General features: G+C 37.9%; 1 protein-coding gene across 1 annotated transcript in view; it reads left to right on the top strand.

Annotated features, from left to right (window-relative positions):
* Positions 1-13,538, top strand: part of chuk (component of inhibitor of nuclear factor kappa B kinase complex) — a 98,564-nt gene that overhangs the window by 36,507 nt on the left and 48,519 nt on the right. The window contains exons 3-9 of the mRNA XM_060854429.1: positions 770-864; positions 1,674-1,791; positions 2,372-2,441; positions 4,055-4,143; positions 9,910-9,999; positions 11,687-11,811; positions 12,770-12,877. Coding sequence (XP_060710412.1) covers positions 770-864; positions 1,674-1,791; positions 2,372-2,441; positions 4,055-4,143; positions 9,910-9,999; positions 11,687-11,811; positions 12,770-12,877 — 695 coding nt within the window. The remainder of the gene's footprint in view (positions 1-769; positions 865-1,673; positions 1,792-2,371; positions 2,442-4,054; positions 4,144-9,909; positions 10,000-11,686; positions 11,812-12,769; positions 12,878-13,538) is intronic.

The raw sequence follows: 13,538 nt of genomic DNA on the forward strand, positions 1-13,538 counted from the left end.
ACCACTGCTGGCAACATGGCTTCAGCTGCCTTGGCCCTAAAGTCTGGAATTCCCTCATGAAATCACTCTAAGCATTTTTCTCCCCCTTCCTTTCACCTCTTGAACCAAACGTGTTTCCCTGTTAAAATATCACTTAATTTGGCAAATTTTTCTGTTCCACTGAAGTGTTTTGGAATGTTTTATGCTGTTAAACCCATATTTATAAATGTTAGGTGTTGCTATATGCTTTGAGATTCAAATTCCTTTTCAAGTACCTTTTTTAATTAAGTGATTGCTATAAAACATTCTGGCTGTTTTATAGATGCTAAATTTGATCTATTGGGAACTGACACAGATTTGGATTAAATCTTGAATTATCCCTTTTGAACAAGTGAATTATTTCTTATCTGTATTTTGACTTGTAAAGCTTCTTTTTGAGTAATAAATGTTCCATTCTATTTGGATGCCTTATGTCCTCTTATTGCCAAGAATATTAATAAAAGGTAATTTGGGAAAGTGCAGTTTGCAATGGTTCAGGTCAAGAATAAACAAAATACTAATTGAAATAAAGAAATTTCAGATGCTAGAAACACTTTGGGTCTGGCAGGTTTTTGTGGAAAGAAAAAGAATTGATATTTGTATCTATTAGCTTTTATCAGAAATAATTCAATGAATTTCAAAAGGCTACATAATACAAATATTTTATTCTGTTACACAATTTTAGTTGTTATGACTTTACATAATTATGTAAACTTTAAACTAAATCTTGAAATCTGAATTTCTGTTCCAGAACACTGGAGAAAGAATTGCAGTTAAAGCCTGCCGTTTGGAGTTGAGCACAAGAAACAAAGAAAGGTGGTGCCATGAAATTCAAATTATGAAAAAGTGAGTGCAAGTTTAAGAGGCTAATCAGTAATGTGTTCAAATCTTTCAAAAAGATTGAGATATTTTTGATGACAGTGAAAAATATTTCTGATTTGTAGTGTTTGTATATGGTAGAAAAATGTACAGTAGATCAAGCATTAATGAAGGTTTTTTCAGGTAGGATTTTTGAATCAACGTGCAGATATCTTCAAATTGGGAGGGACATTCTACGTTAAGTAATTCTGTCCAATTATGGTCACGAAGACAGCAGGGAAACTTAGAAACTCCAAGATGGCTGCATCATAGGATTGGAGAAATCCAGGAGATTCATGAACTTTGAAGAATTGTAAGCAGATAATTTGAGACATGAATTTATAGAATTGTATAAAATAGTTAACAATTGGATTCCGCTAAAGTCTCACTGTAACTTTCAGCGGATTTTATGACAGCCGCATAAACAAAGCTGAGGTAAATCCAGTACTGACGTTGAGGAAACGTTTTTTAAAAAAAATCAAAGACACCAGCATATTTGCAGCGATGGACTAAAGAGATGACGAGATGTGAAAATCCTGGAATGATTCAAGGAAAATAAGATGGCGCAGTAAGGGAGAACAAGGGAATCCCAAGTTTTGAATGGATAACAACTGTTTTGTTTATTGTGATTACAGAATATTCTAAATATTGGAATTGAATGCTAATTTTGTCATATCTTTTCTGATTCAAGCCATTTTGAAAAATTCAATGTGTAACGCTTTTAACATGCCAGTACAGCTAATTGAGAGAACAATGGATCATCCACATGTCTTCCTTTCTCTCCTTTTCAAAACAAGGTTAAACAACTCAAATGTTGTAACGGCATGTGAAGTTCCAGAAGAAATGCAGGATATTGCATTTAATGATGTCCCTCTTCTTGTGATGGAATACTGTACCGGAGGTGACTTACGTAAGGTAAACGTTTATTCTGACATGAGTGAGTGCCATGTTGAGTTTGAGAGCTAATGCTACGTAGTTATATTGAGCACTAATAGAACGTTGCTAGATGGGATTGCCACGTGTCAAAACAAAAATGATCTTGGTGATTATCTTGTGTCTTGCTGCAAAAAGAGACATGCTGTCAAACCTTGTGGTATTTTTTGCAAGAACACCAAATTTGCAACAGAACATCAATTTATACTGCATGTTACAAAGATGTTGATGGGTTGATGTGGATTCTGGTCAAGGAGACTGCACCAGGGAACCATTGTCCCAAGCATTTGTTTAGTTGGAAACAATGATTTTTAAAAAAAATCGTACTGTTCTGCTTTATAGTATTTTTGTTTGAGGATTCTAACAAAAGCTTTCATTTTGCGTTTAGGTTATTTTATTCTCTGCATCTACAAGTTGGTACTTTCCATTTTATCTGAATTTTTAGGTCATTTTTAATATTTTATTGGTTTTGTATTGTATTATTGCAGGATAAATGTGCAACAGATCTAGTTTCTTTTTAATGCCTTTTCCTATTAGTGTGCTGATTGTGTTTTCTTTCAAGGTGTTAAATAAGCCTGAGAATTGCTGTGGACTTAAAGAGAGTCAAGTACTTAGCATTTTACAAGATGTTGGTATGTAAATTTTAATAAGTTTGCTGTTGTTAACATTCTTGACTGTAAAGTGCATCATCCAATTTTTGTCATGCTTCCTGGCATGCTTTCTCATCTGTGTCTTGCAAATACATTGAATATTAATTTATCATTAATAAAGCGCTGTGTTCTGTTAAAATTCCTTGTCATATTAATCAACATTTTTTACACAATGAAAGATGTTTGAAAATTTAAATATTTCAAAAATTGTACCTACACATAAATAGTTACTTGGCAGTATAGAGCTTGAAATGTTGCTGAAAAGAGATAATGTTGCCCAAGCTTTTGACTTTGCATTCATCAGGACAAATGCAAGAAGGCCAAATTTCAACAAACAAGGTTATTTATGATCAAGGGGGAAAAAGGATTCTGGTTATAATCAATATGTGTCCCTTTTTTATCAGCAGTATCATGCATCAGTCTTGGTGATGTTGAAGCATGTTGTTGTACTGTGATGTAAAGATATTCACCTTGTACTTGTAGATGTTGTGTTCTGTTAAGGAATTCTATCTTTTCATTCATTTCTTTAATTAAGTAATGCATGAAGACAATATTCTTAGGATTTTTTGAAGAAAATAAAGAGTTTAAAGTATATTCGGTTTGGGCTCATCTCTCAAAATCTCTTGACTGATCTCCCAAAAACCAAATCAGACAGATGATAGGAGCCAATTACTGCAGATGCTAAAATCTGTACTGAAAACAACAAATCTTGGAGATCACAACAGGTTAGGCAGCATCTGTGGAGAGACAGCAAGCTAACTTGACGATTCGAGATGACTTTTCATCAGAGCTGAAGTCTGACCTCTGATTGACGATACTTCTATAGCTTGGTTGATAATTGGTTGATCTGTGTTAGTGCTGTTTGTGCCTTGCTTAGCGATATGCTGAGGACCTTTGTACGTTTCAACATTCATGTCTCTTGCAGCATTAAATTTTAATGATATTGTAAGTGAGTATAAGTGTCAGTGTGTCTTTTAATTTTTTTATTAGAATTAAACTCCATGCTGGGTAGCTTGTTAAGGATGAGGAACCATGGTAATTGGCATTAATACATTCTAGTTAAATTTCAACCACATGGCAATGGCACTACGATTATCATTGTGCATATAGAACACAATGTAAACGTGAAAACAGTGGTTTGGCCTGGCAAAAAGATTACTTTTTAATGGTCATATAAATTAAGAAGTTAATTCTGATCTTTGAGGTTTTTTTGTATTACTTGTTTTGTACATAATCCTTGTCTTTTATTTCCTCGTGTAAACCTTCTTGGTACTTTTATCATTCTTTCACAACTTCTGATGCAGTTTCTCATTTCCTCTTAATGTTGAATGTCTTTTGTCAGTCTATTTTCTCCTCATTTTTCAGTGTTTTAAGCCCCTATTTTCAGACATCATTTAACTGACTTCTGACAAGCATTGTTCTCCTTTACACCAAATTTTATTTAATGCTTTTATTCTGCCCCTCACAGTGGTTTCCTTAAAGTCCAGTTTTCATTTCTAATCACTAATTATTGATGCTATCAAAATGCAAGCAATTCATTTCATATTTGGAATGACTCTGCTTTTGTTAACTGTTTTACGTCTGCTATAATTCAGGTTCTGGAATCCAGTATTTACATGATAACCGAATTATCCATAGAGATCTCAAACCTGAGAACATTGTATTGCAAGAAACCAATGGCAAGGTAAGAACATTCTGGAAAAAATTACAATGTCACAGTTTGAGATCTATCACGTGGTAGCTTTTTAAAATTCAGGAATTAGCTATTGACTATCAGTCCTTCAAATCTGTTCAACCATTCAATAAGATCTAAGATGGTTTGTTCTGAATTCCACATTTGCATCTATCCTGAAAGCTTTAGATTTCTCTAAGTCACTGTACCTTTGCCCAAACAAAAAAAAAATCCGTGATCTGCTTCCACCATCTTCTGAGGAAGACAAAGTCAGACAGCATCTTAGGAAGGGAAAAACAAGTGTTCCCTTTGTCTCTCTTTCCTAAATTTTTAAAATAATATTTCCTAGTTCTCGACTGAGCAACAAGAGGAAACCTCCTTTCGACATCCATCTTGTCAAGACCATTCAGGACCTCTTGTTCTTCTGAACTTCAGTGGAAACAAATTCAACCTGACCAATTTCCCCCCCCCCCCCAATACAACCCATTTACTCCAGATATCAATCTCGTAACCCTGTTTTAAACTGCTCCCAATCATTTGCACCTTTCCATAAATAAAGAGATCAAAACTTAAACACCAATTCAGTGTGGCCTCATTAATGCCCTACATAACTAAAACATCAGGTCCTGACTTAGATAGTGAAAGTAAAATGCGACAGAAACTTAGCCTGTTTGGCAACATGTGTGGAGAGGTTTCAATTTTAAGGTTTCAAGTCAAATATGACTTTTGGACTGGAAACAATGAATGGAATCTTACCAAGCTCTGAGTGGCATGGGCTATGGCAAAATGTGTGGTAGAATTGGGCAAGGTATTCAGCAAGGCCAATCTTGATGTCAAGGTCACCGCTCCACACCTTGTTTTTTCTTAATTGACCTGCCAGGATTATTGTTAATCAGCAAAATGTTCGGAACTGATTTTTTTATTAAACGTTCACAGCTGAACTCCTCTCAGATTGTCAAGCTCAGCTTTCAAACTAGCTGTTAGGAAAACTTGACTTCGCATGTTCTTGGTGTATTCAAGTTGCCACTTACTCCAAAAGACCTCCATCATGCCCACAGACAAACTGCAAAGTAGGCTGTGATCCAGCAGCATTATCTGCACATACTGTTGGACATTGGCACTCCACTTTGGTTAGTCATTGTCACCAACCCAGCACACTCCAATGTACTGGCCGTGCATTGTGCAAGAGCACACTCATCTCACTGCATCGAGCAACCTGCAGTTGGTCCACGTACCACATGAGAAGGAACTTAGGTGCCCTGGTTCAAGCCATACAGTATCAGGGCTACTCCAGTGCTAGCTTAGTGAGCATTCACCTTGTGCCCATCATCATGCCTTCAGCAAACATCACTTGCCTTGACCTGCAGTGCTTTGTGTGCATCTTTCTTTATGTCAGTGTGACATGTCAGTCCAGACCCTATACCACATGACCTCAATATTAGTGCCAAACATATTTGTAAGTCTTGAGGGAGTTGTCTACCTTGCACAGCAGCAAACTTGGAACGTCAACATCAGCACGCTGATCACGTTTGTGGAACTTTGAGGGCTCATTGGCATTTAATGCAGCAGGTCTGATCAGAAGCCCCAAGGCAGAGAATCACTCCACAGAGCTCGACACAACTCCCACTTCGCCAAAAAAGCCAGAAGTTTCAACTCATTTATTGTCTCTGCACAGACCTGCTGAGATTTTCCAGCACTCTTTCATTTCACATCTGCAGCATTCATCCAAGTTTGCTTTAAATTTATAACTTTTGTGTTCACTTCCTCATAATAAAGAATAACATTCTATTAGCTGCACAATCACATTCTGAACCTGCTTACGAACTTGTTATGGCTCCTCCAAAGGAGCACTTGGATCCCACTTCCTCAGAATTCTTCAACTGATCTCCATTGAACTAAGACTCCATTTGTTTTATTGTTCCTGATAGTGAACAATTTCACTTGTTGAAAACATTTTTCCTATCTCATACTGCCTCACACCAAATATTTGCACTCCGAACTTCACAAAGTATGTTGGTCTGCATCCTTATTATGAGAAAGCAAGGACTGCAGCCGCTGGAGATCAGATTCAAAAAGTGTGGCTATGAAAACGCACAGCAGGTCAGGCAGTATCCAAAGAGCAGCAGAGTTGATGTTTCAGGCATAAACAACTCTGCATTCTTATTATCTCATCTTCATAACAGTGCATCATCTGCAAATTTTCAAGACTGTCTTAATTTCACACCTCAACAGGCCCTCTTTGTTCACAGTGCATGTGACTCCTTCAAAGAGTTAGAATAAGTTTGTTAAACATGATGTCCTTTTTTTTTGCAAAACCATACTGACTCTTCCCAGTTACTGAAGTTTTTCCAAATCCCTATTTATAACTTTATGAATGATCAATTTCAATGCCATTCCCATGACGGGAATTGAGGCTTATGTATGAGGAACTGACCCAGTGGAGATGAGGCCACAGTCAGATCAGTCACGTCTTTTGAATGATGAAAAAGATTGGAAGGGCCAAATAGCCTACTCAGGTTCTCAAAAGCCCCTGTGTTCCAGTCATTCTGGTTTTGTTCCCTTTGAACTAATTTTATGTGATTTCTATGCTCAAGTCCTGACAGCTGTCTTGCAAATCTGTCCTAGTCGGGGCTGTTCTTGAAAATTATTGACACCTCTAATTTCAAAAAATAGCCAATGCCCTATCTTCAGCCTTTCCTTCCTGTCAAGTCTTGATACAACTTCCAAATTTATGACCATGTCTCTCAAATCGATGTTATTACCACTCTCATAAGCTTCAGTCCCTTGTCAAAGTTACATGGAATGCCATCACTTCTGCAGCCATTATCACAGTTAACGGTGACATCCTCTACCAGTGCCCCTTCCATTATCTAACAGAGTGACACAGGCCTTGCACCTGCTAGACAATTAGTCATAGAATCTCCTCAAGTGGTCTCTGAATTAGTTGCAGTCAGTTTTCTGAGTTACAGGAATGCATGTTAAATTTATTTTCCACTTATCCTCGTTCAGTCCTTGATGAAACACCAACCCTTAGCATGGATTGAGTTAATGCACATGTTATTTCAATGAAGTCTACTACATGGCATTCATTTATCGTTGATGATGGAAAAGTTGCTGCTGCATAGAATTTTATGTAATGATGATTTCATTTTGAACACAAATGACCTGTGTCAGCTGCATGGGGCCCAGTTTCTGTTTATTATCAAGAATTATTAAGAAATGCTCAATTATTTTTGTTCACACGAATTCACAGCATTCTGTTTCACTGAATACTACATAAACAGATTCAGTTGAACCTATCCAATATCCTCATAAATTAGTCGACATAAATTGGCCAGAGTTGCTCAGTTTCAAAATAGTCAGAAAAGTTCTCACTGCCTGCTTTCTTGGTGAAATTTAAGCTAATGAGTTATCCTTTATGTATATGAATACCACAGCAAGGCAAATCAAAGTTAAAGTAATTGGATAAAATAACTGGTCTGAAAGATTAAACCATGATTGACAACGAAAACATTTATGGGCAACGTGTTATTTTTGGATCGGCACCATCATCAAGTGGAACAAGTTCATAATACAAAGTGTATTACAGGATTGAACGTGCAACCATTTGAACGTCATCAAACTGACCAGGGTGCTATTAAGACACTTGTTGACTTTGAAATAAGTCTCAGTGGAAGCAAGAAATTACTTTGCAATAGTGGCAACAACTTCCAAATCAGTGTATGTGTTTGTAGACATAACAGGGAGCCCTTTACCTTATGTATTATACTATTGCTGTGGGATTTGTGAAATTGGTTAATAATTCAGTCATTTTCATGGTTTAATACTATGAGAGTCAAACAATCAGAACATAGAAATAGAGCCTTTCATCCAACTTGTCCATGCTGACCAGTTATCTTACATTAACTTAGTCCCATTTAAAACCAAAGAATCTCTACAGCGTTGAAGCAGGCCACTCAGCCCACCAAATCTACATCAACCCTCCAAAGAGCGTCCCCACCAGACCAAACCGCTCATGCTATCCCTGTAACATCCCTGTCCCCCATTCGTAAACTGCCTTTGGCCCATTTCTCTTTAAAATCCTTCCTATTGCATCCATGCAAATGTCTTTCAAATGTAATTGTACAGCCTGCTGTACTTCCTCTGGCAGCTCATTCCAGACACTCCTCACCCTCTGCATGAAAAGGTACCCCTTGGTCCCTTTTAAATTTTTTCCTTCTCGCCTTAAACCCATGCCCTCTAGTTTTGGACTTTACTATTTTGGGAAAAAGACCATGGCTATTCAGCCAGTCCATGTCCTTGATAATTTTATAAACCTCTATACAGTCACCCTTCAGTCTCCCATGCTCCAGGAAGAATAGTCCCAGCCTCGCTATAGCTCACAACCTCTAACCCTGGCAAAATCCTTGTATATCCTTTTCTAAACCCTTTCAGGTTTGACAACATCCTTCCTAGAACAGGGAGACTAGAATTGGCCACAGTATTCCATAAGTTGCTAAACCCATGTCTTGTACAGCCGTAGCATGATATCACAACCCCCATAACTCAAAGCACTGAGCAGTAAAGGCAAGCATACCAAATGCTTTCTTCACTGCCTTGTCTACTTGAGACTGCACTTGCAAGGAGTGAGGTATCTGCACCTCCAGATCTCCTTTATTCGATAACACTCCCCTCAACTCTCCCGTAAGCCACTTAGGGCCTGCCCTGGTTTGCCTTAACAAAATGCAATACCTTACATTTATCTAAATTAAACTCACTCAGCAATTCTTCAGCCCATCTAATCAATGTCCCGTTCTACGCTCAGATAACCTTCTTCAATGTGTAGTAAACAACCAATTTTGGTATCATCTGCAAACTTACTAACCGTTCCTCCTCTTTGCACATCCAAATCATGTATATGAATGCCAAAAAGCAGTGGACCAAGCACTGATCCTTGCATCACACCGCTGGTCACAGGCTTCCAGTCCGAAAAGCAACCCTGCACTACCACCCTCTATTTCCTATTTGCAAGCCACTCTTGTTTCCAAATAGCCAGGTCTACCTGGATTTCACGTGATCTAACCTTGCTAACCATTCTACTATGTGGAACCTCATTTGAACACCTTGCTGAAGTCCATCTAGACAAGGACCACTCATCTGCATCAATCCTTTTTGTCGTTTCTTCTAAAAACTCAACCAAGTTAGTGAAACTGTACTTCCCATGCACAAAACCATGATGATCTTGAATCAGTCCTTTTCTTTCCAAATATGCGTAGATCCTGACCCTCAGGATCCCTTCCAACAACTTACCCACCACAGATGTCAGGCTCACAGGTTTGTAGTCCCCTGGCTTTTCCTTACCACCGTTGTGAAATAATGGCATCACATTAGCCCCTCTCCAGTTTTCTTGCACCTCATTGTGGATATTGATGATGCAAATGTATGAGCAAGCGGCCAAGCAATCATTTAGCTTGCTTCCCACAAAGTTGTAGGACACATCTGATCAGGTCCCTAGGATTTAACCATCTGTATGTGCAGCCCCACCTCCTCTGTAATATGGACCCTTTGCATAATATTACTGTTTACTACTTCAAGTTCTCCATCTTCCATGTTTGTCTCCAAAGCAAATACTGACATGAAATACCCATCTTTTGTGGTTCTACACTATTGTTAATTAGGAGGAAGTTCATGAAAAATGTTAATGTAATGGCTGATTTACATAACTGTTCACCATTTGCTGAAAGGACATCTGAATTCTTTAATGGCAAATGGAGTGAATAAATCTTATGTTCTTTACAGTTAATACACAAAATAATTGACTTGGGCTATGCGAAGGACCTGGACCAAGGAAGCCTTTGCACCTCTTTTGTTGGGACACTGCAATACCTGGTAAGTTTTCAACTTTGTATGTTGGAAGTGCGCTTTTTACTGCCATCAGTACTCGTTAGTTGTGCATTCAAGGACCAGGAGATACTAATTTAAAGTTTTGAGTAATAGATGAAAATGGGGAAAAACATTTTACATGGCAATCTCGTGAACCACCTCTGCACTCCTCTCGTGCCAGTACATCCTTCCTCATGGAACGAGACCAAAACTGCACACAGTACTCTGTGTGTGGCTTTGCCAGCACCCTTTTAAGCTGCAAGATAACCTCCCTGCTTTTTGGTATGATACAGGGTAAACCCTCCTACTTAATTTAAACCAGTGACACAGAAAAAATTTATCCCATGCAGTAATCCATGAAAATTCGAGAGGCCAAGAACTATTCGAAGTAAAGATTAACAAGTTTATTTCTTAAAATGTAACAGAGGATAATTAACTAACGACTATTTACAACTCATTTTTCAAACCTAACTTTTACCTTCCCTTCGATAATGCCAGTCCAATAAATCGCCCCTACCCGATGAAGATTTCCCAAAAATTGAAGTTTTCAAAACCAGTCAGATGTCAAATCTTCTCTTCTCTTTTCGTTGGTTGTCTTTTCGTCTTCTTAGGGATTTCTGTTTCACAGATCACTGATAGATAAAGGTACCTTCTAATAGAGCTGTTTTTCAGGCAGTCCGTACATGCTGGTGACATGGCAGTTCTCCTCCCAACTGTTCAATTTTCCCCCAGTCTTATTCCCCTGAGACATTGGATTATGTCATTGGTTTTTAAGATTGTCACTATACTAAATTCAAACTGGATTGGAGTTTGGTTTTTTTTGGGAGGTATAATTTAAACTGGCCTAATTTGAATCTGTTTTTGTCTCCAGGCAACTAGCTACCCCAGTAGCTGGACCACTTGTTATATTGTATCTTATTCAGAACACTTGGTGATGTCAGGTAGTTCTGCTAGCTTTTAACTCTCTTAAAGGTACAGTACACCAACATATTCATAACATGTTAAACTCAACCCCTTTAGCAATGAAGGACAAAATTTCATTTGCCTTCCTAATTACCTATTTTACCTGCAGACCAACGTTCTGTGATTCATGTGCAAGGACACCCAAGTCCCTCTGCACAGTAGCATGTAGCAACTTTTTACCATTTAAGTATTAGTCCTTTTTTAACTGTTATTCCTACCAAAATGGATAAATTCACAATTATTAACGTTGTTCCCTCTTCCAGACCTTTGCCCACTCACTTAGTGTCTGTCCCCCTGCACAATTTCACAGTTCTCTGCACAGTTCATTCTGCCACTCATCTTAGTGTCATCTGCAAACTTTGACACACTACATGTGGTCCCCAACTCCAATTCATCGATCTAAATTTTAAATAATTGAGGTCCCAGCACTGATCCCTGAGGCACACCACTAGTTACTGATTGCCAACCAGAATAATGCTCATTTATGCCTATTCTTTGCTTCCTGTTAGTCAACCAATCCTGTAGCCATGCTAATACTCTACTTAAGTTAATTCTTCTGTAGTGTTGTTTAGCATTTATTTGGTTTTAAATTTTGAGTAGTGTTTTGTGTTTACACCTAATGTAGCTTATCATTGGGGGTAAAAAGTAAAATCACTTTTGCGTTTTTAACTTTTTAAATGAAATGATCCTAATGGACTTGGTACTTCAAAAATAATTCCTCTCATTCTAGGCACCAGAACTATTTGAATCTCAACCTTACACAGTCACTGTAGACTACTGGAGCTTTGGAACATTAGTGTTTGAGTGCATCTCAGGATTTCGACCGTTTTTACACAATATGCAACCTTTCCAATGGTAAACATACCATCTTTACGTTCTGTTATTGTATCAAAATAATAGGTACAGCTTGATTTTTTTGAAGTAAGTTTAACACCAGAGAGAGCTGGAATGCTGCAGGAGTTTAAGACATGAGGATGAGTGAGGCTGTAAGCGGACAGACTTTAGAACACAAAAATTAGAATTCTAAGATTGCAACTTAGACCTTTGGCTCCAGATCTGTCAATGGAAACGCTGCTGGGTAAATAATACTTGTGTGGCTTTGGATGTAGTTTTAGATGACTTCAAGTCCAAAGAGCTTCAAGATTCCAGACCCAAGGTGGTCATGTTATGATCATCAGTCATTTCAGTTCTGTAGAAGGTGTGGAATGCTATTAAGAGATGTTCAAGTGTTAATTTGGGTGGCTGATAAAGTTTCGGACATTGAAGATGAAGATGAGGTACAGTGTAATGCAGTAGTTTGCAGGGATGGTGGGGTCAAGAGTCTTTCTTGGTTTGGGTTTACTGTTGCTTGTCAGCCAAATCTGACTTGGAAATGTATCACTGTTCTTTATTTGCTACAAGGTCAAAATTCTGCAGCTCCCTACTTAACTGTACTGTCATTGTCAAAACACATCAACCCTGCCGTGGTTTGACAACACAGCTAACCACCACCTTCTCGAGGGTAATTCAAAATCAGTAATGAATTCTGCCCTTGCCAGTGCTGCTCACAGCTCCTGAACAAGTAAACCAAATTTAAAAGATGAGTGTTCTGCCTAAAATTCACATTTCATTTTTGAAAATGAGAAATGTGCAGTGTTCGTAATCTATTTAAGGCTACATGAAGTCATTAGAAATTGTGTTTGATGTGCCACAAGAGTGCTGCTGAAGCTCTTTAATGATGAAATAGTCATGTCACAATCTGTTGCTGGTTTTCATATGACGCTCTCAAGTTGTTTTTAAGGGAGAAAATAAGAGTAAAACTATTTTTTTCCAGGCACGGCAAAGTTAAAATCAAAGGCCCAAATGATATTATGGCTGTTGAAGAGATGAATGGTGAAGTAAAGTACTCCCAAAACTTACCACAGCCCAATGGACTGAGCAGGTGAGGATACCTTTTTTTGGATTTATCACATTTTAATTAAATAGAAAACAAAGGGAAGATGGTGGGTTTGTGGTATTCTTGCTGGACTAGTAATGTGGAGATCCAGGCTAATGTGATTGAGAACATGCATTCAAATCTCATTATGAGAGCTTTTCGAATTTCAATTCACTTCATGAATCTGGAACTGAGAGTTACGCTCATTAATGGTGACCATGAAATTATCATCTACAGTTCTCAAAAATCCATCTGGTTCACTTTACCTTCCTGAAAGAAACGATTTGTGTCATTCTTCTCCCATCTGGCCTACTGTTGCATATCTGCATCAATCTTATTGACTCTTTAACTGTCCTGCGAGATGATTTCAGCAAGCCACTCTGGGATAGACAACAAATGTTGGTCTTGCCAGCAACTTCAATGTTCCATGTAAGAATTAAAAAACTGAGATTTTGACATGAAACTTTACTTAAGATCTGTCTTGACATTTGTAATGGAAGGTGAGAGAGCAGCCCTATGATCCTTTTGGAGGTGATGTCACCTTTTAGCTTGTATTTACTGCAGTCATTTTATAAAACGCAGCTTATCATGAGCCAGCTGATTTAGAATGATGTGTTGATCTGAATAATGTACTGTTTTCTTAAAAATATCCATAGTTTGGCTACTT

This window comes from Hemiscyllium ocellatum, chromosome 43 (assembly GCF_020745735.1).
Source record: "Hemiscyllium ocellatum isolate sHemOce1 chromosome 43, sHemOce1.pat.X.cur, whole genome shotgun sequence".
Classification (NCBI taxonomy): Eukaryota; Metazoa; Chordata; class Chondrichthyes; order Orectolobiformes; family Hemiscylliidae; genus Hemiscyllium; species Hemiscyllium ocellatum.